At 35.1% G+C, this 27,665-nt stretch overlaps 1 protein-coding gene across 4 annotated transcripts in view; it reads left to right on the plus strand.

Moving 5' to 3' along the window:
- The first annotated feature begins 6,260 nt into the window (after positions 1 to 6,260).
- LOC123674743 (protein couch potato) overlaps positions 6,261 to 27,665 on the plus strand; it is a 112,592-nt gene continuing 91,187 nt past the window's right edge. The window contains exon 1 of one of the 4 annotated variants that reach the window (XM_045609804.1): positions 6,261 to 6,789. In XM_045609804.1, the coding sequence (XP_045465760.1) occupies positions 6,718 to 6,789 (72 nt within the window). In that variant the 5' untranslated portion in view covers positions 6,261 to 6,717. The remainder of the gene's footprint in view (positions 6,790 to 27,665) is intronic. The other 3 variants (XM_045609802.1, XM_045609803.1, XM_045609801.1) reach the window with 3 other exon arrangements.

Here is a 27,665-nt window from a genome sequence, read left to right on the forward strand (position 1 = left end):
TTATGTATTTAAAGTTTTTGGGTGCACAGTCAGTTGGTGCTCTAGAAAACAATCATCCGTAGCTCTGTCTTCAACAGAAGCGGAATATATAGCTTTAAGCTTAGCCATAAGTGAAGCTTGTTGGCTTAAGAGTTTAATTAGTGATTTAAAAATTTGTGATAGTTTAAATGTCATGATTTATGAAGATAATCAATCGGCTATCAAAGTGTGTAGGAACCCAGAGTTCCACAAGAGACTCAAACATATTGATATTCGTTATCATTTCATTCGAGACAAAATAAATGATAAAACAGTTTCACTAAAGTATATTCCAACCAAACTGCAACTCGCAGATTTGTTCACGAAACCGCTGTCTCTAAGTTCATTCAATAATTTTACAATCAACTGCAATGTATTTTAAGAAATTTTTTTGGGTAACTTACCATTGAGGGGGAGTGTTGTTATTATGTTTAGGGAACAATGGCAAGTTAATTTATCCTAGTGGTAACACTGATCATATTCTATGATTGTATCAATGACATGTATTGCGCAGCCGCATATAGTCTTGTCTTGTCTATGAGTAGTACGTCATAAGTTGAATAAAAAAAAACTTGGAAGCCGTTGTTCTCCTGTTCTGTTTAAGAATAAAACTTATATTATAAAAGTGTTAAAACAGTTATTCGATCCACTAAACCCACGTTTAAAAACACACGAGATTGATGCCAGTAAGTTCGAACTTGAAGTTCAACTAATAAACACGGCTTTATACAAAATCTGGGGAATGATACAGGATTCAAACTTACTGGTGTTAAGCTCGTTCCTTCTGTCTATCAATTAATACCGAAATCGTTCCTCAAATACTCTTAGTTATGAAAATAAGTCAATTCCTTCAACGACACCGTATTTATTTTAATGACAATTTATTTGTTTGGATTCCGAACACTGACAGAACTACCAAAAATGGCGTGTGATGTCACACTAATAGAGCGTATTGACAGATCACGAGAATGTCAATTGGAGGTGTTTCGTCTTAAAAATACCTCAGTATCCACAAATGATCAGTGATTTAGATAAAACAATTCAACACTTTTCCAACATGATTGAAGCTTGTATCATTCCACGATGAAATGACATAACCTACTGTATCTACACAAATGACATGAGAAATGTCAAAATTTAATACACAGTGTTGCCATTATAATCATGTTAAATTGTATATAACATTGGAAATTGGATCGGAAAGATCATCTCGAAGAAGAAACCTATCCAAGAAAGCCAATGGTCTTTCCTTCTCCACGTTATCCCATTTTGGATAAGTAATTCAACAACTTGAATTCTTTCGGGACCTCGAAGTTCACCAGGCTCACGTCCCTTCGTTTCGTTAATTATTCTTAGTTCGCCATAGCATAAATTCATAAACAGTTTTATCGATTGCTTGGCGTTTGTTGTATTGGTTGAGCATCTGGTTGCCATGGTTGGACAGGTCGATTGGCGTCCATAAAAATATCGAACACGCAGCGTAATAAAGGTTATCGGGTGTGCAGGTACGGGTAGAACGGAACATTTTCTAACCGTCGATACGTCATTAGCTATAATTTATGGTCGATACGAAATATAGAATTGTCTACCAGTCGTTCATTCTGGCCCCTTCCATGCAATCGTCGATTTCGATGGTTTCAAGGAAAAAACATGCGAACTGTCACAGAGATTTATTATATTATGGTATGAAAATTATTGACGAAAAAATTAGGGAGGCAATGACGTGAAGTTACGGGGTTGTACGCCATAGAGGAATAAACATAAATTTTTACATGTCCCCAACATGGTTAGATTACGTTGTCGGATTGGGATATATTTTCAAATCCACAATTTTAGTATATCGTTATGAATGTATATTATATTGAATGAAATATATTTATTTGAGTGATTCCCGATTGAATATGCAAATTTGAATATTTGGAATCCGATATTTTTTCTAATTGTCGAATTTATAATAAGCAGAAATTTATTATTTTCTGTATCTACCTGCTGAAATCCAAGGTCTGGCAACTTTTGCTCTCCTAGTGTCATCGGTTGTTTCACGTCGTTTGGCGCTCTTGAAGTTTGTTTTCTGAATTTCTGATATATTTAGGTATTTATTTCAATATATTTTGAGTTGATATGAAACGTTGATTGACTATGGAACATAAGAAGTGCGGTGTTTGTGGAGAAACTCGTGAATTGAGTGAAATATCGTATCACTGATATGTTTTCATTTCCGCGCGCTTCTTGTCAAATTTGATAGTTCATGTTGGGGACAAAATTTGCTTACTGAAAATGATATATGCTCCCTCTATCTATGTTTATTACATTGAGATTCGAATTCATGTCACTTTTTCACATATTAGGAATGTAGATTTCTGCTTCAATATAAAGGATTTTCCAAAAAGAGATTTCGTTTTGAAGTTTTTAAACAAAAACGTGTATATTTTAAGAGAAATCATTCATTACAAATTGAATCGATGAAGGAACATTTGCATACCTGTGTTTTGGTCAACACTTCGGGTTACAGGAGCAATATTTTCAGTTGTTCTTGAGCGACGCACACGGTGTTGATCCTTCACATCACTAATCAGCTCAAATTTTCAGTTCCACTATTTTCATTGATTTTGTAGTGAATTTTAACAATCTCAACGAGTTGTTGAAGTGTGTATCGTTCCATTTTACTAATGGCGTAGTTTTTACCCGCCAAATGTCAGAAGATGACAGTTTCAAATGTGACAGCTGCCTAGATAGCGGACTATTCAAAATGAAACCTGTGGTTTGAAAACCTTTTATGGAACACAATCATTTTATTGAAATGAATATTTCCCTCCTGACAAAAATTCTATGTACTTGGAGAACAATTATCGAAAATTACAGCGAATATTTCCCTCCTGTCAAAAATTCTATGTATCTGGAGAACAATTATCGAAAATTACAGCGATAATTGCATTGTAGGAAGCGAAACTGCACTGCGATAATTGTTCTGTTCATAGATGCATAGTTTCTATGCATCTTACACAGTTCGAATCTATGGCAAGGCAATTCCATTCTAAATCAGTTTGGCAAGTAATGTAACAGTTTATTCGGGAAATATTCCCCCGAATTACACTCGTGCATCAAAATGACCGGATAATTTCGCATTCCAGCGTGTTTTCTTTAAAAAACTGCATTCGGTTATTTTCATTTTTCTCCAAAAATGAAATTGAACTCATGCAGTTTTTATGACAACACGCTGTCATGCAAAATTATCGGTAATTTTGATGAACTTGTGCAATTACTTATGATAAGTGCATGAGCGTCCAAAAACTGAAAAACAAACAATGTTATCCCCAACTTATTCATTCCCCACAATTGAAACTCGTAGAATTGTTAGATTATAATCTCAGCCTAGGGATCTTCCTAACTATTCTTGCTCTTTCTAGTTTTGAATAATTCATTTGATCCATTAATTTTTTGGTATCTTCTTACAAATCCCCTCAATCTAACAGCTGTAATTAGGAGTAATTTGAATAGTGAATACAAAGAACAACCATGTTATTTGCAATTGTTACAAGTCGCAATCCTCTTAGTTACAATCGATAAAATAAATAATAGAAACGGAGAAATTTTATAATCAAACTAGGGCAAACTCGGAACGATATTGATTAGCTATTAGAGATCTGAATAATTCAGACTAGGTATCATTAGTCATGAGAACTTCTCTAGAACGAAGGAAGGAAATCGATAGTATAAAAATTGGAAATATTGTTGGAAGACCCTTTCAAATTAATTGCTTTCCATTTGAATGTACGCTAAAAGCAAACAATATTTTTTATATTAATTTACAAGTTATTTATTACTCCAGTTGTTTGAATGCAGAATTTCGAAATAAAATCGGAAAGATAAACGTTTCAGCAACTCACTGAAATGTTGAAATTCACTACAAAATTCGTATAAAAATAGGATAACAAGCAACAGCCTGTATCTCGAAAACAAAGCGTTTGCGAGCCCACGTTTATAGGACTTTTTTCCCCCAAAATTACCCTAGGAATCTCCCACATTAATTTGTGACCTCAATTTACCATTTGTTTCAGAGACGCGAAAGTCAATTTTTTTTCTTATGGACGTCATATTGGTTCTCCATATTGGATGTGTCGATAAACACGAATGCGAAATTCGAAAACGAGCGACGAAGAAACGAGTTTTGGAACGCAAGAGTGCTGGAATTGCCTTCTGCAACGAGTATTAGACGATATTTTCTCTATTTCAGTCAAGTTTTGTGAAATATTGAAGAAATTCAATGGAAAATTCAGATTTTATATCCTAGTGACTTTTGTATTGTTTCTTGTCAGTTGGTGTGACGAAAATTGACAGATTACGGAATTTGATTAAGAATCGTATACGTTTCGAATTTCGAAAAAAATTACAATTACGCATTAAATTCGTGCATTATGTCTGACAAAATCCATTTAACACCACCAAAATTAAGAGAAATTGCGAATACTTTTGCAAATCATTTCACTATATTCAAATTATATTATATTGACAATTATGGACGTTTGTTGAAATTTGATAGGTTGGAAGTCAGTATAGACAACCACAAAACGAAAAATATAACTGAAAACGATGCTGTCATGAGTTCATTACAGCAACGTGAAATCATCACTAGTAGACAATCGCGTCTCTGAAACAATGGAAAACAGAAAAAATCTGAAGACATCATTAGTAACGGATGTTTTTTTTCGAGGTATACAACTTTAAGTTGGCATTACTGTTCAAGATGGCAACCGATTTGACAGCTGTCAAGTGATTCATTCTCAGTTTGGTTTGGCAATTCATCATGAATAGACTCGCGCCTGAACAACGCTTGCAAATAGTGCAATTTTATTTCGAAAATAATGGTTCTGTGGGGAATACGTATCGCGTACTAAGTCCATTTTATTTTGTTTAGCGATGAAGCGCACTTCTGGTTATTCAACCAGAAGTAGTAGCCATTCAACCAGAAGTAGTAGCCATTCGGCTACGTCAACAAACAAAACTGCCGCATTTGGAGTGCAGCTAATCCTCAAGTGTATGTCGAAACACCGTTACATCCAGAAAAACTGACTGTTTGGTGCGCTTTATGGGCTGGTGGAATCATTGGTCCGTACTTCTTCAAAAACGATGATGGCCAGAACGTTACAGTCAATGGTGATCGGTATAGAGCCATGATTACTAACTTTTTCATTCCTGAATTGAACAACCATGATGTCCAGGAGCTGTGGTTCCAACAAGACGGCGTAACATGTCACACAGCTCGTGCCACAATCGATTTATTGAAAGACACGTTTGGTGACCGCCTAATTTCACATATTGGACCTGTGAATTGGCCTTCAAGATCTTGTAATATAACACCACTAGACTACTTTCTGTGGGACTATGTAAAGTCATTGGTCTATGCGGATAAGCCACAAACCCTTGACCATTTGGAAGACAACATTCGCCGTGTTATTGCCGATATACGGCCACAAATGTTGGAAAAAGTAATCGAAAATTGGACGTCCAGATTGGACTACATCCGAGCCAGCCGTGGCGGTCATATGCCAGAAATCATATTTAGAATGTAATGCCATAAGATTATCTTGCGGATAAATAAAATTCATGTCAATCGAATAATCCATCGTTGTTTTATTGCAATTTGAAGTTCTTTAGCTCTAAAAAACACCCTTTATGTCTATAATGGATTATGGCTACAAACCGAATTTCGTGCAGTTATCTCCAAAAACAAATGAGTTATACAGAAAAAAAGCAAAATCTCTATTTTTCGAGATATCTTGAGAATTAATGGAGATATTTCGGAACTGTTAACACCAACAACACACTAACCCCTAAAAAATCCAACTTTTTTGTAATTCAAGCTACCCTGTCTTCCTAAAGATTTTCGATATCCCTTTAGCGCCCCTTTTAATAGTTCTAACCCTGTATATCAATTTTTCCCCAACCCTCCAAACACAAAATTTCGGACCACCCTCCTCTAGACCACCAGCCGAAAAGCGTCTAACGCACACGAAAAACCACCCCCACCCTCCAACCCTCAAAAGTAACCGCGAACACCAGCGGTATTTAGGGGGTCGTGTCGTCCTTCGTTATCGACGGCATAATAAAGAAGTTGAAACACATGTCGTGCCGTCGAAAACGCAGGTGAGCCCCACGTAGCTTCGACGTCTCTATAGTGACGCTGGCGCAGACGCACCACCTGACTCTCTACCTGTCGTCGTCACCACCGCTAAGGGGTGGCCTCAGTCTGAGCTGGACTGCGAGACTATTACAACCCCGCGCGCCACCTGAACGTGCAATTACGCAATACATCCCACTGCAAGCGCACCTGAGTGTGTGCCCCACCCCCGGCCTAGTCACCGCGACGTCCAGTAGAGTGCAGAACGGACAAGGAGACGTCGTCCTAGTAGGAAACCAGCCGCGTTTCTGTTCGCGCGTATATTTTCTTTGCGGACGCAGACACATACATCAGTTATACTATATATTTTATTTTTTTGGATTTTTTACGCGCGCTGCTGTGTATGTGCTGGTCTCGAAGTGGTAAGACCATCGTGAATCGTGGAGGCGTCTTTTAACACGTCCAAGAGAGGTCGGCACCCTCTGGGAGACAGTGTGTCCCCTCTACCTGCTGCCACACCGCCGTCTCTGAAGAGGGCTCGACACGAGTCTGCCGGTTCTTCTACGCCACCTGATCAGGAAATGGAAGCACCCTTAGGAGTCACCCTCAGTCAGAGTATGGATTCCGTTAATACGAATAATGGGGAGGAAGAGGTGAGTTTTTCCCCACCCTGTATATGTATATATCGTTTAGGTTTGGGGCCGGTTTGTTTTTGTGGGGGTCTGATGGAAATTGGGGAATTTTCCAGTTGGAAAATGTACTGTTTATGATGATTTGGGTTTATGTGCTCCAAAAAACAGGAAAAGAAAATTTTTAAGGAGAGGATCTTTGCAGAAAATTTAAGGGTGTCTTTCATGCAAACATGAGTCTCCAAAAATGAGAACAGACAATTATTTTCATTTTTTCTTGATTTTGTGGAGAGTTGAAAGAATTGCATTTTGTGATCATGTTCTATCGATAAAAAAACGTTACAGCCACCTACTAGGCTTTTTCATTGAATTTAGAGAAGATAGTAGCATGCACAATGTTGTATTTAATTTTTGCATTAGGAAACTTAACTATTGCTTTCGCAGAAATAACACTAACGTTGAAAAATGTTTGCAATGAATTGTAATTTTTTATACGTTTTTGAATAAGGAATTTTTGTATCATTAAAAAGACAATAGGATTCGCAGAAAATTAAAATATACCCCTAGATAGCCTTTCAATCTTTAAAACATACCCGCAAAAAGCCATTCTTTTAATTTTTTAGGAATTTGGAAAAAAACAAATTTCATTTAATTTTTGAAAGCTTATAACTTTTCAAGGAAAAGCCTAAGTGCTTTCGTGACATGAAAACTCCACTTTAATTTTCGACTAAGATTCACCCTTCGGAACACCCTGTAATCCTCTGGAAATTCACACTGAGATGGGAAAAGTTTCCTAGAGATTAAGATGGCAATAGGAAAATATCGGAAAAATTGGAAAAATTCAGTCGCATACCCTTCTCTTCAATGAAAACTTTTCAAACGGTTATTGCTCCATTTTGATAGATTGTTACTGCTTTTATTCGATTTATTGTTTGAATTCATTTAGTTATTTTGGTTACAATGTCATTTATGTTATTATAAGATCAATTTCTTTCGATTCAAAATGTTTATTCTGTTAAAATTCCAAATGATTGAGAAAATACTATTAATTAGTCTCGTGGAAAACGTCGAAAATTTTGCCATAAATCGTTCTTCCTCAATAATAACTCTTCGTATAGTTTTTGAAGGATTGCAGATAAAATTTGAAAATTCTTTTCTAACCATCTTCTATTCAAACATTTTATTCCCAGAAGAGTACCTTGTTTCTTGGTGCTAGCCATACAATTGTTGTTTTTACAGATAATCTAAGGAATTTATTTTTAATCAATGAAAATTATCGGAAAAACGTAAAAATTTTCCTGAAGAACCGTTTTTTCTCAATGAAAACATTTAACTCAAAAACAGTAACGGTAAAAACTAGACAAATCTGCAATCAGTCATTCGATCAAAGGATTTATGGTTCGATTGAAAAAAAAATGTGTTGTAATACAAAAAATACTCTGCATTTTTTTGTGATTTCAATGCCTCATTATCTTCGAAACTACTTCTACCCTTCACCTGGTGTCCACCTATAATTTGAGGGAATATTCTGTAGCACCTGTCTAACAGATGTGAAACAACCTGCTGCATTCAACTGTTCCAGCAACGATTAGATGCAAAAAAAGTCGAACTCTATTTGTAATTCACTCCAGTGATACGACGAATAAAATTAATAATTAGAATTTAAGTTTAATTAAATTGCCTACAATTCCTTCACTATGGAAAAGGCAAAAGCAGTTTGAAGCCACCACATACACATACTACGAAGAATGATTAGCGTCAGTGAAAAACCCAGATAATATATTATTAGAAAAATTAATGATGATTTTTATGATTAATTCATTTTAAAATTCAATCGATATATTTATCTACGTTTTCATTGAAATCTGAAGAATTGTGAAGCAATTTTTTTTTCAATATAAACCTTAGCGTCTTGAATATATTTTTTGAATAATTAACGTTCATATTTATCGACAACAATACATACATTAATACAATTATCCCTAGATTTTTATACGTTTTGCATTCACTACACCTTCACATAAATAATTGTTGAATAAAACTGCGTATTCGTGTATGTCCTTGAAGTTGAACAAATCGTAATTCATCTGAAAATGAGTGTATCATTAACTTCCTACTATTGTAGTAGATTTGGGTTTGTTATTTAAAACAATAAACCTTTTGAAATAATGGGAAAATACTTGGGAAGAATTGAATCTTCATAAAGGGTGTTTTTTTAGAGCTATAGAACTTTAAATTGCAATAAAACAACAATGGATTATTCGATTGACATGAATTTTATTTATCCGCAAGATAATCTTGTGGCATTACATTTTAAATATGATTTCTGGCATATGACCGCCACGGCTGGCTCGGATGTAGTCCAATCTGGACGTCCAATTTTCGATGACTTTTTCCAACATTTGTGGCCGTATATCGGCAATGACACGGCGAATGTTGTCTTCCAAATGGTCAAGGGTTTGTGGCTTATCCGCATAGACCAATGACTTTACATAGCCCCACAGAAAGTAGTCTAGCGGTGTTTAATCACAAGATCTTGGAGGCCAATTCACAGGTCCAAAACGTGAAATTAGGCGGTCACCAAACGTGTCTTTCAATAAATCGATTGTGGCACGAGCTGTGTGACATGTTGCGCCGTCTTGTTGGAACCACAGCTCCTGGACATCATGGTTGTTCAATTCAGGAATGAAAAAGTTAGAAATTATGGCTCTATACCGATCAACATTGACTGTAACGTTCTGGCAATCATAGTTTTTGAAGAAGTACGGACCAATGATTCCACCAGCCCATAAAGCGCACCAAACAGTCAGTTTTTCTGGATGTGACGGTGTTTCGACATACACTTGAGGATTAGCTTCATTCTAAATGCGGCAGTTTTGTTTGTTGACGTAGCCATTCAACCAGAAGTGCGCTTCATCGCTAAACAAAATAAAATGGTAGTGCGTGATATGTATTCCGCACAGAACCAGTATTTTCGAAATAAAATTGCAATATTTGCAATTTCGGACCTCAGAAAGAGCTGCCTTAGAGTGCAATATAAGTGTGTGATTTTAATTGAAAATAAACTTTATATAAATTTGTTCAAATATGCAAATATTAGAATTAGAAGTCCATTAGTCATTCATGGAAAGATCTTTTCAAATATGTACATTCAATTAGAAAACAACTTGTCCTTAACAATATCTAGAAAATTGAAGATTCTATTTTCGATTTTCTGGTATTCAATAACTCGATTGCAGCGTTAAAAAAAGCCAGAGAATTGTAACTTACAATGCAACTACTGTTTTTGTGAATATCTAGGTAACCTGAGTTACTTAACTGTGAGATTTGAGTAACATATTTCTATGGCAAGGGAAATACTCCACGAGGAACAAAAGCAATCTTATATTGCGTTCTCAACGAGGTTCTCAATCGTATCAACTCTGTGGATTGCGGTATGTTCTACTTTCCCAGATCATTATAATTTCATGACGCCAATATAAGAACTAGACTAGAGGTCTGCAGAGTAGATTCAAAGAAGGTTAGGTCGAGTGCCTGCCTTAGAAAACATTATACACTGTTTATCAAAGGCGTGGTCACCGTGAACATTAGAGGATTAATATCCTTTTTATATTTCCTGATTTGAAATCGCACTCCTGTTATTGTTGTTGTTCTTTATGGAAGTCAAGGTTATATCGAACGAATCCTTCACCAAAATTTAATTTATGCTTTCTTATATTAGTGAATTTCATTCTTTTATGATCTTACTCAACTTATATTGAATTCTTATATGCATACGGCTTTTGAATTTTATGTCAAAATTGGTATTTTCACCTCCTTTCGAATGCAGAGCAACATTTGAACACTTGAAGTTTGTTTTCTGAATTTCTGATATATTTAGGTATTTATTTCAATATATTCTGAGTTGAAATGAAACGTCGATTCACTATGGGACATAAGAAGTGAGTTCTTTGTGGAGAAACTCGCGAATTGAGTGAAATATCGTATCACTGATATGTTTTCATTTCCACGCGCTTCATGTCAAATTTGAAGTTCATGTTGAGGACAAAATTTGCTTACTGAAAATGACATATGCTCCCTCTATTTAGGTTTATAACTCTGAGGTGCAGTTGAAACCCAAAAAGTTTGAAAGAGGCAAAGAGTTTTAAAAATTGTCGCTTTATATTTCAAAACCGCGGTTATTTCTATTTTTTGGCGATTCTGATTCACTAACAAATCTTGAGATATCTCGTAAGATATTTACTGCATTATGAACTAAGTTCAGTGAAGAATACGGAGCTGTATATTGAAGAAACACTGATGGTCTTTATTACGTCTTCATCAAAATTGCTAAAAAATTATCCAAATACAACTAGGCAGAGCTCAATGTTTTTTCCATTTTTTCATTCTCCTCAAAATAAAAAAAAAACGGAATATTGAAGAGGTGAAATATTGTTCGAATAGAGGCAAGGAAAAAATACTCTTTAATCTCGACTAGAAACCGCAAACGCTCGTCTGGTTACATACAATCGAAAATGAAAGTACAGTAATCTTGAACAAGTGTATCGAAGTGTATCTAGCCATTTATTGTTTCCTTCCTTGAAAGATAACAACATTCCGAATGTATAACTATGTACCGATGAATTTAACTTGTTATTATAGGCTATATTCTATAACAAGAGAGGAAATTTACGATTTTCTTTAAACCAAAATTCATTCTGAAAATCTTCCCATGCAGACACTCATAATAAAAATTTATATAATCTTATATTAAATGAAATCGGTAAGGTTAAAGATCCACGGAAAAAAATTGAGAAATAAGGGTTTTTCAATAAGAGGTTTCATTTCGAATAGTTCGCTATCTAGACAACTGTCACTTTTGAAACTGTGCTTCTTAGCATGGAGTGGAAAGTCTATAGAGACGATGCTTTATATTAAGTGCTAAGTTCACTAAAATATACCAAAAAACATCACCTTCAACGATGACATCATGTTCTCACTGCTACACCAATCTTGAAAATTTTTGTAAACTCCTTCTTATTTTTTTTTTGGGCATCTTATTCTCGAGGTTATTCTGTATGGTACCATTAGCTGCTTGTCTTTTGGTAATGTATACAGGGTGGCCACTTTTTCAATGGGATTGTATTGGTAACTTTTAAACCATAAGAGTTAGAAGGTCGGTCAAATGGAGAAAAAGTTGCATGCATAGAAGCATTATCAAGCAGTTCAAACAAATCGAGATTATCAGGGCCGGATTTCGAGATATCATAAGAAAAGTAAATTATGTCATTTTGATTTTTCTTTTTTTCCCACTTTATTTCAAATATTATCAAAAAATGTCACAGGAATTTTTTATTCGACAGTAAATTATCCTCAATTTGACGTAATCAGATTTCGTATCCAACGTTTCGTACTCTCTGGGCCACCCTCAACCTCATTTTTTTCAATACGGACCTGCATATTTTATGACATTTTTCGAAATAACTTTTAACGCTGAATTCAACGATATATCATACAATGTCATTCAAAGTTGATTTTCAGGTGATTTTGACCCTTATCCAAATTTAATGGTGTTTATGTAAGAAAAAACAAGTCTATTAACGATATCAATGTTCTGACCCAAATTCAATCGAACCCAGAAAAAAAATCTAGGACTGTGGCCAGTGAATGGAATTTTTAAAAAACTGCTTGTAATAAAATAGTCAAGAGACGCGAATACAATGATTTTAAATTTGAATACCAAGCCTTGCAAAAATTATATCGTAATGATCTCAAAATAAAGTTCGATTCTGTAATTTGTTTCAACGATTCAAATGACAAATACAACAATAGTGATACCTCGCGAGAAAATTGAGAATGTTTTGGAAGGTATTCAAGGAGACCAAACAAGCAAATGTATAAGAAGTATGGGTTCCAGAACCGTAAAGTGCATTTTACAAAATGGTGGACTTTTCGAACACTTACTTCATTAATTTTCATTTACTTTCGAATAATCATTTGATTTTTCTTTCATTAAATGATACTTTCGTTTAAATTATTATGAATTGAAATTTTCAAATGATTATTATAAAAGAAGAACCAAGAAACCAGTATACTGGTTTCTTGCTTTGATTCTAATATGTTCCATTTAGTTCAAGATGGGTAAGTTGATTTTCTTATCGAAATTTATTGCATATTGCATGTTGTTAATTAAACTAAATGAAGGTAATACAGATCCGACCCGAAGAAAATTGGATAAGGGTCAAAATCACCTGAAAATCTACTTTGAATGACATAGTATGATATATCGTTGAATTCAGCCTTAAAAGTTATTTCGAAAAATGTCATAAAATATGCAGGTCCGTATTGAAAAAAATGAGGTTGAGGGTGGCCCAGAGAGTACGAAACGTTGGATACGAAATCTGGTTACGTCAAATTGAGGATAATTTACTGTCGAATAAAAAGTTCCTGTAACATTTTTTGATAATATTTGAAATAAAGTGGGAAAAAAAGAAAAATCAAAATGACATAATTTACTTTTCTTATGATATCTCGAAATCCGGCCCTGATAATCTCGATTTGTTTGAACTGCTTGATAATGCTTCTATGCATGCAACTTTTTCTCCATTTGACCGACCTTCTAACTCTTATGGTTTAAAAGTTACCAATACAATCCCATTGAAAAAGTGGCCACCCTGTATAACATTTCATCTTCACTTCAGCAAAACATTCACAATAATTAGATATCAACTTGATTTGAAATCGACGAAATTATTAAAGTGACATTCCCTCAGACATTACTCCCCTCAATAACAATAATGGAATGTTCCCTTACGGCCAATCGAATAGAAGCAGAGAAGTTTAGAAGCACAGATCCATCTTTTCCGATTTATTATAGTGAGTTTGTTAATAGATACTATTAATTGCTCAAAAGCAGTTGAATAATGGATATATAATTCAATAGGAGTAGATAAAATGTATTAACTGCGAATTCAAAAGTCTATGTCATATTTTCTTCTCCATTTCCTGAGAAAACGATTCAAATTCGTGAATTCCTTCACATCATTTAGCATTCAAATGAAATGGAACATGGAAAAACGTTGGAAAAAGTTCTGTGGTGAGAATCGCCAACTCCGCCATTTTAATTTCGAGGTTATCCAATCGTAACAGTTAATAATAATTATTCATCTTTAGCGTTTCGAACAATGAGGAAAGAACAAAAAAGAATTATTATCCACGGTGGGTAGAAATCACTTCTGCGTAGTAATGCAATTATTCCATACAATGCCGTGCTCTGTACTCACGAGAGCTTTTCAACAATAGATCTGGAAAATGAAAACAATGAACAATTTCGCATGGGTAAAGTGTGCCATACACTATATGTGTCTATATTGAGGTTAAAGCTAGAATATATTATCGACTTGGGATTTAATAAAACGCGGTAAGTAGACAAAGTTTTTTTTTATTTCGGGAATGGAATTAACCCCTTGACACCGCTCATGGATTGTAACTTGCTTATGGATCTGTTTCCTGAAGACCGTTGAGGGGGTTATTAGGTATGCCCTGCTTAAAAACTTCAAAACCTGTTTTTAATCCCCAAAGATTTCATTATTATGTTGTTTATTTCAAAAAGTTCCAGTTGAAGTTGTTCTGAGAGAAAATTTATTTCGTGTTCATTTTCGGTTCGAATTTTTATTGAATCTGACAGATACGATATTTAAATGCCAATATTATCAGTTGTTCTTCAATCTTGATTCTTCGCATCACTAATTTGTCCCAACAGCTGAAGTTTTTCTTCCTGTTTAACTGTTGCCGGCTGTGAAGGTCCTCGACTTTAGTTTTGCGAACAGTGATTGCAAAATTTTCACCATTTTTGTAGTGAATTTCAACAATTTTAATGCGTTGTTGAAGCGTGTATCGTTCCATTTTCAGTAATGGCGTAGTTTTAACTTGTCAAATGTCAAAAGATGACAGCTTCAAAAGTGACAGCTGCCTAGATAGCGGGCTCTTTAAAATGAAACCTCTCATTGGAAAACCCTATAGTATCAAGAACATTAACATTTTCGACATAGTAATATAACACAGGCTCCCAATTCATTATCAATGATTTTATGAACAAGCTCCATTCAAAAAAGTAATCTGTATCGCACGCACATAACCTAATTTGCATATTTGAATATGCAGAAAACGTAGCATTTTCAACAATGTATTAATGTTGTCAATATTTTTCTATGAATTGAAGAGCAGATATATGCATTCTAAAAATAATGAAATGTGTTACATAAACGTCAGCCGATATAATCTATTGATCCCGTTATGAACATTTAAACCACTTTCGGTTCATTTTGGCTCATCGTTTTCAATTTGGAGGTATAGGATGGAAAATTTGAGACAACATTTTCGCTATAAAAATTTTCAGATGAGAAATTACGCTGATTGGGGATCATTCAACCCAATATCGCCTACAACTCATAGTTTATGAAAATTTTGAACTCGAAATTTGGGGAAAACCGTAAAAATTGAATCTCTACACAATAATCGTTATATTTCCTGAAATATTGGTCAGAGACCATTCAAACTAACATGTGTTTTATAGATCGGGCTGTGATCTATAACATATTGAAATTTCAGGTCCGTATCTGGCCTCAAAGAGATTTGGCAGCCTCGAGAATATTTTCAAAATTTTTTCGAAAATTTCAGTTTACAGCCTATAATTTCTGGAATAATGGACTAATCACTGAACTGAAAGCCTTTTCGTTATATATCGAATCAATCGATATGATGTTAAGGAATTTCCATTTGGAAACTTTTGTCAAAAAAAATTGTTTAAGGTAATATGAAAATTCGCATTTCATAGAATTTTCTAACCTATGATTCACTCCCATAACGAGGTTACTTAAAATCGATGAAGGGTCATAGAGAAGTTTCCTCCCCCATATTTGACTGTCAAAATTAATGCGGTCTATATGGCGTTGCCAAATACCCCATGCAAAATTCAACATAAGCCGTCAAGATTGTTTTCCCACTGTTTAATTTTCCCAAATTTCCGTTTATTCAAATAAGCCAACAGTCGCCAAACAAAGAAACAACGCGAACGTTATTCCAGAGAAACTCAAACAATTACTTACACGTGCTATCACGATGTACCGTGATCTTTACAACTGACTGGCCCAATTTACCACACAACAACCGGACTATGATGGGTTGTGACAAAGACGTTTATGAAGTGATATCCTGAGAACACCGGATAACGTTTGTCTCGTCGTTTAGAGGTATTTGGGGAGCTGTTATACGCTTTACGAGGGGGTGTGCGATATCTAAATACGCGTATGGTTGACGAACTTCGATCTTTGTTTCTTAGTGTGCTCTGAGTTTCTGAGGGTTCTTATAGAGGTATTAAACATTAGAACTTTGTATTTTGAGAAGGTTCAGCAGTTGGTTTACCCAATTCATAGAAAACATTGAACGCTTGGGGAGAATTTAAGATCATTCATCTGAAATTATTTTCAGGTTCTCAAATTAAAACTGACGCGTTCTATTTGCAAGAATTTTGTATAGGGTGTTTTTTTTCGAGGTATATAACTTTAAGTTGGCATTACTGTTCAAGATGGCGACCGATTTAACAGCTGTCAAGTGATTTATTCTCAGTTTGGTTTGGCAATTCATCATGAATAGACTCACGCCTGAACAATGCTTACAAATAGTGCAATTTTATTTCGAAAATAATGGTTCTGTGCGGAATACGTAACGCGCACTATGTCCATTTTATTTTGTTTAGCGATGAAGCGCACTTCTGGTTGAATGGCTACGTCAACAAACAAAACTGCTGCATTTGGAGTGAAGCTAATCCTCAAGTGTATGTCGAAACACCGTTACATCCAGAAAAACTGACTCTTTGGTGCGCTTTATGGGCTGGTGGAATCATTGGACCGTACTTCTTCAAAAACGATGATGGCCAGAACGTTACAGTCAATGGTGATCGGTATTGAGCCATGATTAACTTTTTCATTCCTGAATTGAACAACCATGATGTCCAGGAGCTGTGATTCCAACAAGACGGCGCAACATGTCACACAGCTCGTGCCACAATCGGTTTATTGAAATACACGTTTGGTGACCGCCCTATTTCACGTTTTGGACCTGTGAATTGGCCTCCAAGATCTTGTGATTTAACACAGCTAGACTACTTTCTGTGGGGCTATGTAAAATCATTGGTCTATGCGGATAAGCCACAAACCCTTGACCATTTGGAAGACAACATTCGCCTTATTATTGCCGATATACGGCCACAAATGTTGGAAAAAGTCATCGAAAATTGGACGTCCAGCTTGGACTACATCCGAGCCAGCCGTGGCGGTCATATCATATGCCAGAAATCATATTTAAAATGTAATGCCACAAGATTATCTTGCGGATAAATAAAATTCATGTCAATCGAATAATCCATCGTTGTTTTATTGCAATTTAATGTTCTATAGCTCTAAAAAAACACCCTTTACAAAAACCAATTGCAATTATCATTGGGGCTACTATATTGACAAACCGATCAACGGAGCCTTTTGCGCCCTTGGATTCCACAGAACTGTAAATGGGTGTGTATGACATGTAATTTATAATGATTTCATGTCAGACAAGGATTTCTAATGATAAGATCATCTTAAAACTCGGAAAGAATATTTGAGTGTGTGCCACACAAGCGATGAAACAATATCAATTTTGTAAGTTTCCTGGCTGTATTATTTCTCGAAGAGGTCATCAGAATTTGCCACCGTGATCTTGGAATTTAACGTCTTTAGACTTGCAAGTTTTTGAGATATTTAGATTTTTAATAAATTGGAGGGTCTTCGAAAAAACCTCAGAGTAATAAACTTAGATAGAAGGAGCCTATGTCATTTTCAGTAAGCAAATTTTGTCCCCAACATAAACTATCAAATTTGACATAAAGCGCGCGGAAATGCAAACATATCAGTGATACGATATTTCACTTAATTCGCGAGTTTCTCCACATAGAACGCACTTTTTATGTCCCATAGTGAATCAAAGTTTCATATTAACTCAAAATATATTGAAATAAATACCTCAATATATCAGAAATTCAGAAAACTAACTTCAAGCGCGCCAAACGAAGTGAAACAACCGATGACACTAGGAGAGCAAAAGTTGCCAAACCTTGGATTTCAGCAGGTAGATACAGAAAATAATAAATATTCTGCTTATTATAAATTCGACAATTAGGAAAAATATCGGATTCCAAATATTCAAATTTGCATATTTAATCGGGAATAACTCGAATAAATTTATTTCATTCAATATAATATACATTCATAACGATATAGTAAAATTGTGGATTTGAAAATATATCACAATCCGACAACATAACCTAACCATGTTGGGGACATGTAAAAATTGCGTAAACACCCTCTATCTAAGTTTATTACTCTATGGGAAAAACCAAATAAGTTCGAAATAAATGAATTCATTGAAGACAGATTCAAAATTGAATCTCTCATTCCAAGTCCTTACGGAATATTTCTGATTCAGATAAGAGGGCCGTGAAAACAAACGACGTGCGAATCGACTTCTCATTTATCGATTCCAATCATGCACAACGAACAGGTGGCTTGATTTTCTTATTCCGATAAGTTCTGCCCTACCATATCCGTGGAACAAATTGTAAATTATCTAATCCAAGCATCCAAGTGACATCGGCGCAGAATTCCATTTCAACTGTATCCATAGCGATGGCAATTTGTCATTGAAATGTTCTAGAATCACGCCTACTGCGTGTTTACAAACTGCTGGTACCATAATTGATCGTGGAAAATCGTGAACGACGGGGAAATGAATACCAACGGGTTTCAATAAATGCAATTATGAATGTAGAACGCCAGGTCTGAGAAGACTAGGACAAATCACGTAAAAACTCATTTTCTTCCCGAATATCATTGGAAAACGGTATCGCTGGAGTTTCCCATCAGTTTTTCGCGTTTTTCCAATGAGAAATCGCTTATTGTCCTCAATTCTTTTCAGTGAAAACAAATTCGGTAATTCCTTTATAAGAAAATTTCGAACTTTGCTCTTCCAGATATTATTCGTTTGTGTTATCGAGTTTTCCATGCAGAAGGCTTCACTTCATTCAGAAATATGATTGTAGCAAAGCGATGAATACGAAGATTATTTTTCTCCCTTTCTCCATTCCGAGTGCAGCTTTTCATTTTGAGTGGAAAGTTCTCTAGTAATATTGATCCTCAAATATAGCTCTCGAGGAAATATTAAGTGAACGAATGGAAAATATTAGGTAGCATGTTTTTTCGATTTTTCATCTTTGGATGTAATTCTACCAATTGTATGTATCTTTCTACTTGTAACGGGTGTTTTTTTCGAGGTATATAACTTTAAGTTGGCATTACTGTTCAAGATGGCGACCGATTTAACAGCTGTCAAGTGATTTATTCTCAGTTTGGTTTGGCAATTCATCATGAATAGACTCACGTCCGAACAATGCTTGCAAATAGTGCAATTTCATTTCGAAAATAATGGTTCTGTTCGGAATACGTATCGCGCACTACGTCCATTTTATTTTGTTTAGCGATGAAGCGCACTTCTGGTTGAATGGTTACGTCAACAAACAAAACTGCCGCATTTGGAGTGAAGAGAATCCTCAAGTGTATGTCGAATCCCCGTTACATCCAGAAAAACTGACTGTTTGGTGCGCTTTATGGGCTGGTGGAATTATTGGTCCGTACTTCTTCAAAAACGATGATGGCCAGAACATTACAGTCAATGGTGATCGGTATAGAGCCATGATTACTAACTTTTTCATTCCTTAATTGAACAACCATGATGTCCAGAAGCTGTGGTTCTAACAAGACGGCGCAACATGTCACACAGCTTGTGCCACAATCGATTTATTGAAAGTGACCGCCTAATTTCACGTTTTGGACCTGTGAATTGGCCTCCAAGATCTTGTGATTTAACACCGCTAGACTACTTTCTGTGGGGCTATGTGAAGTCATTGGTCTATGCGGATAAGCCACAAACCCTTGACCATTTGGAAGACAACATTCGCCGTGTTATTGCCGATATACGGCCACAAATGTTGGAAAAAGTCATCGAAAATTGGACGTCCAGATAGGACTACATCCGAGCCAGCCGTGGCGGTCATATGCCAGAAGTCATATTTAAAATGTAATGCCACAAGATTATCTTGCGGATAAATAAAATTCATGTCAATCGAATAATCCATCGTTGTTTTATTGCAATTTAAAGTTCTATAGCTCTAAAAAAAACACCCTTTAGAAATCTTCAGATTTCAAAGGTTGGAACTGGAAAAGTTCAATTTTTGATTAGGCCCACTACTTAATCTGTGTTTTCACTAAATTAAAATGAACATCTTATTATTGTAAAAAAGGGGGAAATCACTATTCAAAACAGATAATATCGAAGTATACGCTCATCAATAAAACTAAACCGCTATCGCAGATTCCAATGGATCAAATAAAAACTACACTAGCAAATCATTGCTAAAAGTTTCAACACTATTATTAGCAGATTGAGAGAATGATATTTGTAGGCGTTTTAAAATTCAATTTACCGAGAAATGACCTCAATGCTGATATTAATAAATCTGATTATACATTCCTATTAGAATTGCATAATTCAATACTTCTTTTTAGTTAGTCTATTATAATCGTTCGATTTTTCAAGGATGAAAACTGAACGCTGAACGAAATGAAAAGGAAGGAAGGAGATCTTAAAAACTGTAAAACGGTTGTTTGGAGTTCAAAAAACTCAGGGAGATATGACTTGAATATATAATTCCTTTCACTTAGGTCTTATATGGTTCTCTACTGCAGTGAACGTAGCTTGGAGGTGTATAATTGACCCAGAGCAGACAAAATAGGATCAAAATATACTCAATGATATTAGAAATTTTAAAACCAAATACAATAATTTTTTTTGGTAATATAATAAATATTATCAGAGACGTTTTATTACTCAGTTTTTCTTGAAGAACAGACTTGAAATGAATTGATAAAATAGAACTTTATAACAAACTGAATCCTCGTGACTAAAATAGTATTTGTTTTGAAATGTTCTAAATTCAAGGCCGTAAAAAGTGGTTCCTTCCCAATAGAGAACCTTGAAAAGAAGAATTCAATCCCAGAATACGATCACGTTTCTTTGTATGCAATATGTGCTCCAAATCTACCACCGTAACACTTCTGTGAGATATGATATTATCGAATACAGTTATTTTTTTATGTAACGTTCCCAGTTGATTAGATGATTCACTCACCTCTACTTAATTAACGTTATAAGAGAAATGACGCCACACCAATTAAAGTAGAACTCTCGTTACTCTAATTGCTGCTAGGAAATCATTACAACAAATTATTGATGAATTTGTTCAACTTCAGTTTCCAATTACTAGATATGAGTTTGAAGAAATTGGCGCTGATTTTGTGTCGAGCTTGAAGTTTTCCAACCATTAGGATGGTTTTGGAAAAGAAAATCCTATTTATAAGTTTTCCCGAGAATTATACATTGTGTGTTTAGTAGTAAAAGCGATGCTTTTCTGTACAACAATGCAAATTGTTGGCCTAGGCTCAACCTTCAATCTCTTTGCATATGAAATCATTTACTTGAAAATCGAATGAAAAAAGTCAGATAATATCTTCTCATTTTCCAAAAACATTGAAAATGATGGGCGGTGATAATGATGTTCAGATAATTGGGACTCCATCAAGTTGGTGGATGTCAATAATGTCATTTTGAATTTGTTGTCGAGTAAAAGTATGAGTACCGCTTACAAACTTTTTATGGATTATTGTAGAGAAGAAAAAACACAGTATCTTCTAGTTCTATAACTGGAAAACTTAGTTCGCAAACTAGTTCCCATACATATTTGTCAGTTCACGAATTTCTTTTTTACAGAATTTGTTAGTTTAATTGCAAGATCTTTTTATACACTAACTCAGTTTCATAACAAGTTCCTTTTCATAATTAGTTATATCGTTATATAGTTGGAGAAATAGTCCTTTCAGATAGTTCGTTAGTTTACGAACTAGTTCTTTCACATAGTTAGTTCTTTCACAAAGTTCGTTAGTTCAAGAAATGAATCTTTCACATATTTAGTTCTTTCACAGAGTTCGTTAGTTCAAGAACTGATTCTTTCACATATTTAGTTCTTTCACAAAGTGTGTTAGTTCACGAACTAGTCCGTTTACATAACTATGTGAAAGAACTAACTATTCTTTCACAAAGTTCGTTAGTTCACATATTCAGTTCTTTCACATATCCAGTTCTTTCACAAAGTTCGCTAGTTAATGAACTAGTTTTTTCACATAGTTAGTTCTTTCATAAAGTTCGTTAGTTCACGAATTAGTTTTTTTTCATAGTTTGCTGGTGCACGAACTATTTTTTTATATAGGTACATTAGATTCAGAATAAGTTTCATTTCATATTTTCTTGTGTCGCCACTTTTGGAAAGATATTATGGCGCCTACAATTAATAAAAAATCTCAAAAACTCCATATACTGGCAATCTATTAATATGTTTTCGAGTTGATTCCATTAAAGGCGGTCTATTGATGGTTTCATGAAAAATGCCATCAAATACTGCGTAACTATAAGGTTCAAGGAAAACACGTATTTTATATTGACATATTTCAGTGAAAAATCCATTGTACACTTTATTATTTCTTATCATTCAATAACCGTAACAATCTTAAATCGCATCCAATGAAAATTTTATATTCTATTCTCTTCAAACGCCCACATAAATCGAAGGAAATGCAGTTCGAATGTGAAATGAAGAAATAAAACTTTGTATATCGAACTTAACGACCCTTTGTTCGATTTTCCCATAAATTTTATGGACGCGATGAAATATTTCGATTATCTTCAAATTAAAAAAAAGAGAAGCACCGATGAGAAATCAGTATCCCTTGTGGGTTTTCAGCTAAATATTGGAAGAAATAATCATAAGATCATTTAGTGAATGAAAGAAAGATCAAAATCAATTTCCACAAATCTTATACATATACAAGGTGTTCCTAAATTGTAGGTAGAAATGAAAATGACAGATTCCTTGGATCATTTTGAGAAAAAACAGTCCTTTTCTCATAGCACCTTCCCTTCACAAGATATTCAACTTAAATTTGGCAAAGATATTCCAATTTAAAGTGTTCAAGATGTGATATGGTCATTTTGAATGTAAATATACAGCGTGATATTTTTTCTGGAACAGTGCCGCTTCTTTCCTTTCGAACTTTTTTTTGATGGACTGGTAGTTTGGAAAAACGAAAGAAACTTTGGTCTTGTATCACATTTTTAGGTTTTGTCAAGCTTTGTCTTATCTGCTACCGATTTCGAGAAAAAATTTCAAACAATTCTCCAGTTATCTCTAGGAAAATTAAAATTATTACTAGTATAGAGATTCAGTTAGTAGACTGTGACGAACTTTTGGTATTTCTTTAACCAAACTGTAGAGAATATTAATAAAGATTCTATAAATTGGTTTAAACTTTACAAAAAAGTAGGACTACAAGAAACACCCTGTATCTCGAAAACAAAACGTTTGGGAGCCCATGTTTATTGGACTGTTTTCCCTTGAAATTATCCAAGGAATCTCATTTTCCTTGGTACCTTCAATTTAGGAACACCCTGTATATGCAACAGGAAATTGGGTTATGTCAAATCTCCCTCAACACTTATCATTCATAATTGCATTTATAGTATTATCTACAAAAAGTACAGATAATTAAGAACTGACACCAACTAAATACATGTTCAACAAAAAGTTGAGACAGAAAATAACTGAAACGTAATGAACATATCAGGACACTGGTACAATATTACAGGATACCTCATTTTATTAATGAATCGATGGCCCTAAATATAACGATTATAACCAGATATAAGCCGCAATAATCTATTCAGACCTGTTGTTCGAAATATATGAGCTGATGAAAATCGATACAAAAATATTTCGTTGTTATGGTGACGAAGATTGATGTATATTTTCAGAATTCGATATGTTTTTCTTTCGTATGAACTTTATAATGAAAATATGCACAAATTATTCAGTATTTTCGTATTAACTTAGTTGGTATGTTCACAGTACCAGCTCTTAAGTAATAAAAATCATATCAAATTTATTGATTTTTGCTGCGTAAAATGAATGAATGAATAACCATGATTTTAAGGCGTTTTGAAATGGCTTGTTGCGTCACTCCCAATGATCCTGCCAATACTTGTTGCGTTTGACACTAGTCTTGATCAAGTTATGCCTCCAATTCTGCATCTTTGAACCTTCCACCGCCATGCTGGTCTTCGACGTCAAAATCACCGTTTCTTGAAGCGTTGGAACCACTCTCGACACGTTCTTTCACTAATACCGGCCTCACCATAGTTATTTCGGAGCATTCGATGATCCTCAGCCCCAGAGTTCTTCATTTTAAAACAGAAAATTAAAATCTCCCGCGAATGACTAGAATTTGGCTCGTAAGCTGACATGTTTAATCGAGAATAAATTTATGATGCTGACACGAATCCACTAATATTTTGATGGCTGATTGTATGACATCTACGATCTATTTATTTCAACTAACGGGTGTTTTTTTTTCGAGGTGTATAACTTTAAGTTGGCATTACTGTTCAAGATGGTCAAGTGATTTATTCTCAGTTTGGTTTGGCAATTCATCATGAATAGACTCACGCCTGAACAACGCTTGCAAATAGTGCAATTTTATTTCCAAAATAAAGGTTCTGTGCGGAATACGTATCGCGCACTACGTCCATTTTGTTTTGTTTAGCGATGAAGCGCACTTCTGGTTGAATGACTACGTCAACAAACAAAACTGCCGCATTTGGAGTGAAGCTAATCCTCAAGTGTATGTCGAAACACCGTTACATACAGAAAAACTGACTGTTTGGTGCGCTTTATGGGCTGGTGGAATCATTGGTCCGTACTTCTTCAAAAACGATGATTACCAGAACGTTACAGTCAATAGTGATCGGTATAGAGCCATGATTACTAACTTTTTCATTCCTGAATTGAACAACCATGATGTCCAGAAGCTGTGGTCCCAACAAGACGGCGCAACATGTCACACAGCTCGTGCCACAATCGATTCATTGAAAGACACGTTTGGTGACCGCCTAATTTCACGTTTTGGACCTGTGAATTGGCCTCCAAGATCTTGTGATTTAACACCGCTAGACTTGTTTCTGTGGGGCTATGTAAAGTCATTGGTCTATGCGGATAAGCCACAAACCCTTGACCATTTGGAAGACAACATTCGCCGTGTTATTGCCGATATACAGCCACAAATGTTGGAAAAAGTCATCGAAAATTTGACGTCCAGATTGGACTACATTCGAGTCATATACCAGAAATCATATTTAAAATGTAATGCCACAAGATTATCTTGCGGATAAATAAAATTCATGTCAATCGAATAATCCATCGTTGTTTCATTGCAATTTGAAGTTCTATAGCTCTAAAAAAAACATCCTTCACCACTTACCACTACAGCCATCTATTGCAAATCGGCGGAAGCGAAGTTGCACACCTAATAAAATATAAGTAACGTTGAAATTTCGAATTTCCCTCTTTCGTTCAAATATCGTTCATACAAAGTTCTATTCTCTCGCTTGGGGCGTTAGAAAACACACCCCTAAATCACCTCAGACAAGGCAAACACCTTTGTTCTGAAAGTTCCGGAGACATGGCGCATAAATATCCTGCAATGATTTGGAGAATTGGTCTCCACTCAGAACGCAATTACGAGGAGAGCTTTTAGGAAGTTCCATCCCAACTTTTCCATAATGTTTATACGAAATATGCGATATAGATTCAATCAGGAACTTCTATGTTGACAGAATCAACTTTATAAATTCGGATACAGAGCCAGTGATTAACTTTTTCATCAGGAACTCTATCTCGTTTTAATATCAAGTGGAATTAGGTTTATTAAATTGCTAAGACAGTTTTTGTTACATTGATTCTGCAATAAGCTTTACAGAAAATAAAGGGTGTTTTTTGTTGAGCTATAGAACTTTACATTGCAATAAAACAACGATGGATTATTCGATTGACATGAATTTTATTTATCCGCAAGATAATCTTGTGGCATTACATTTTAAATATGATTTCTGACATATGACCGCCACGGCTAGCTCGGATGTAGTCCAATCTGGACGTCCAATTTTCGATGACTTTTTCCAACATTTGTGGCCGTATATCGGCAATAACACGGCGAATGTTGTCTTCCAAATGGTCAAGGGTTTGTGGCTTACCCGCATAGACCAATGACTTTACACAGCCCCACAGAAAGTAGTCTAGCGGTGTTAAATCACAAGATCTTGGAGGCCAATTCACAGGTCCAAAACGTGAAATTAGGCGGTCACCAAACGTGTCTTTCAATAAATCGATTGTGGCACGAGCTGTGTGACATATTGCGCCGTCTTGTTGAAACCACAGCTCCTGGACATCATGGTTGTTCAATTCAGGAATGAAAAAGTTAGTAATCATGGCTCTATACCGATCACCATTGACTGTAACGTTCTGGCCATCATCGTTATTGAAGAAGTACGGGCCAATGATTCACTTGAGGATTAGCTTCACTCCAAATGCGGCAGTTTTGTTTGTTGACGTAGCCATTCAACCAGAAGTGCGCTTCATCGCTAAACAAAATGAAATGAACGTAGTGGGCGATACGTATTCCGCACAGAACCATTATTTTCGAAAAAAAATTGCACTTTTTGCAAGCGTTGTTCAGGCGCGAGTCTATTCATGATGAATTGCCAAACCAAACTGAGAATAAATCACTTGACAGCTGTTAAATCGGTCGCCATCTTGAACAGTAATGCCAACTTAAAGTTATATATCTCGAAAAAAAAAACACCCGTTATAATCATGTAACTCGATTTCGATATTTGTGTTTGAATTCAATGTTGGGGGAAATAATACCGAGGAAAATAGATAGAGTAATGGAGAATCAGTTCTTCAATTATTATGCAATGGCACCAGCATGTTTTGATTGTGCAAATAACCAATGAATCGAAAACACAAAACCATCATCTATTTACGTGTTTAGAAAGTGGAAAAGTTTCGACATAATTCTTCACTCCATGTAACAGAAAAAAAAAGGAAAACATTATGCTTTATTGTACTTCATTGTATTGCGAAAACGGCCCATATTGAAAATAAATTTTGTCTTGATTTTATGAAATAAACGAATCAGGATATTCAGGATACGTTTGAAGTGTGTAGTGCCTCCAAACACTTCTTACGTTAATTTACAAAAAGCTAGGTTAAGTGAAGTTGGGTCGAACCATAGACTAATAAAAATAGATAGAGGGAGTATACGCAATTTTGATATGTCCCCAACATGGTTAGTTTACGTTGTCGGATTGTGATATATTTTCGAATCCACAATTTTACTATTTCGTTATGAATGTATATTTTTTAATATTTGGATTCCGATATTTTTCCTATTTGTTGAATTTATAATAAGCAGAATATTTATTATTTTCTTTATCTACATGCTGAAATTCAAGGTTTGGCAACTCTTTCTGTCCTAGTGTCATCGGTTGTTTCACGACGTTTGGCGCTCTTGGAGTTTGTTTTCTGAATTTCTGATATATTTAAGTATTTATTTCAATATATTTTGAGTCGATAAGAACCGTTGATTCACTATATGGGACATAAGAAGTGCGTTCTTTGTGGATAAACTCGCGAATTGAGTGAAATATCGTATCACTGATATGTTTTCATTTCCGTGCGCTTCATGTCAAATTTGATAGTTCATGTTGGGGACAAAATTTGCTTACTGAAAATGCCATATGCTCCCTCTATCTATATTTATTACTCTGAGGGTCGAACCAAATCTATCGGGAAATAAATTTTTCTTCCATTATTCTTCGAAAAGTTG

This window comes from Harmonia axyridis, chromosome 3 (genome assembly GCF_914767665.1).
Source record: "Harmonia axyridis chromosome 3, icHarAxyr1.1, whole genome shotgun sequence".
Lineage (NCBI taxonomy): Eukaryota > Metazoa > Arthropoda > Insecta > Coleoptera > Coccinellidae > Harmonia > Harmonia axyridis.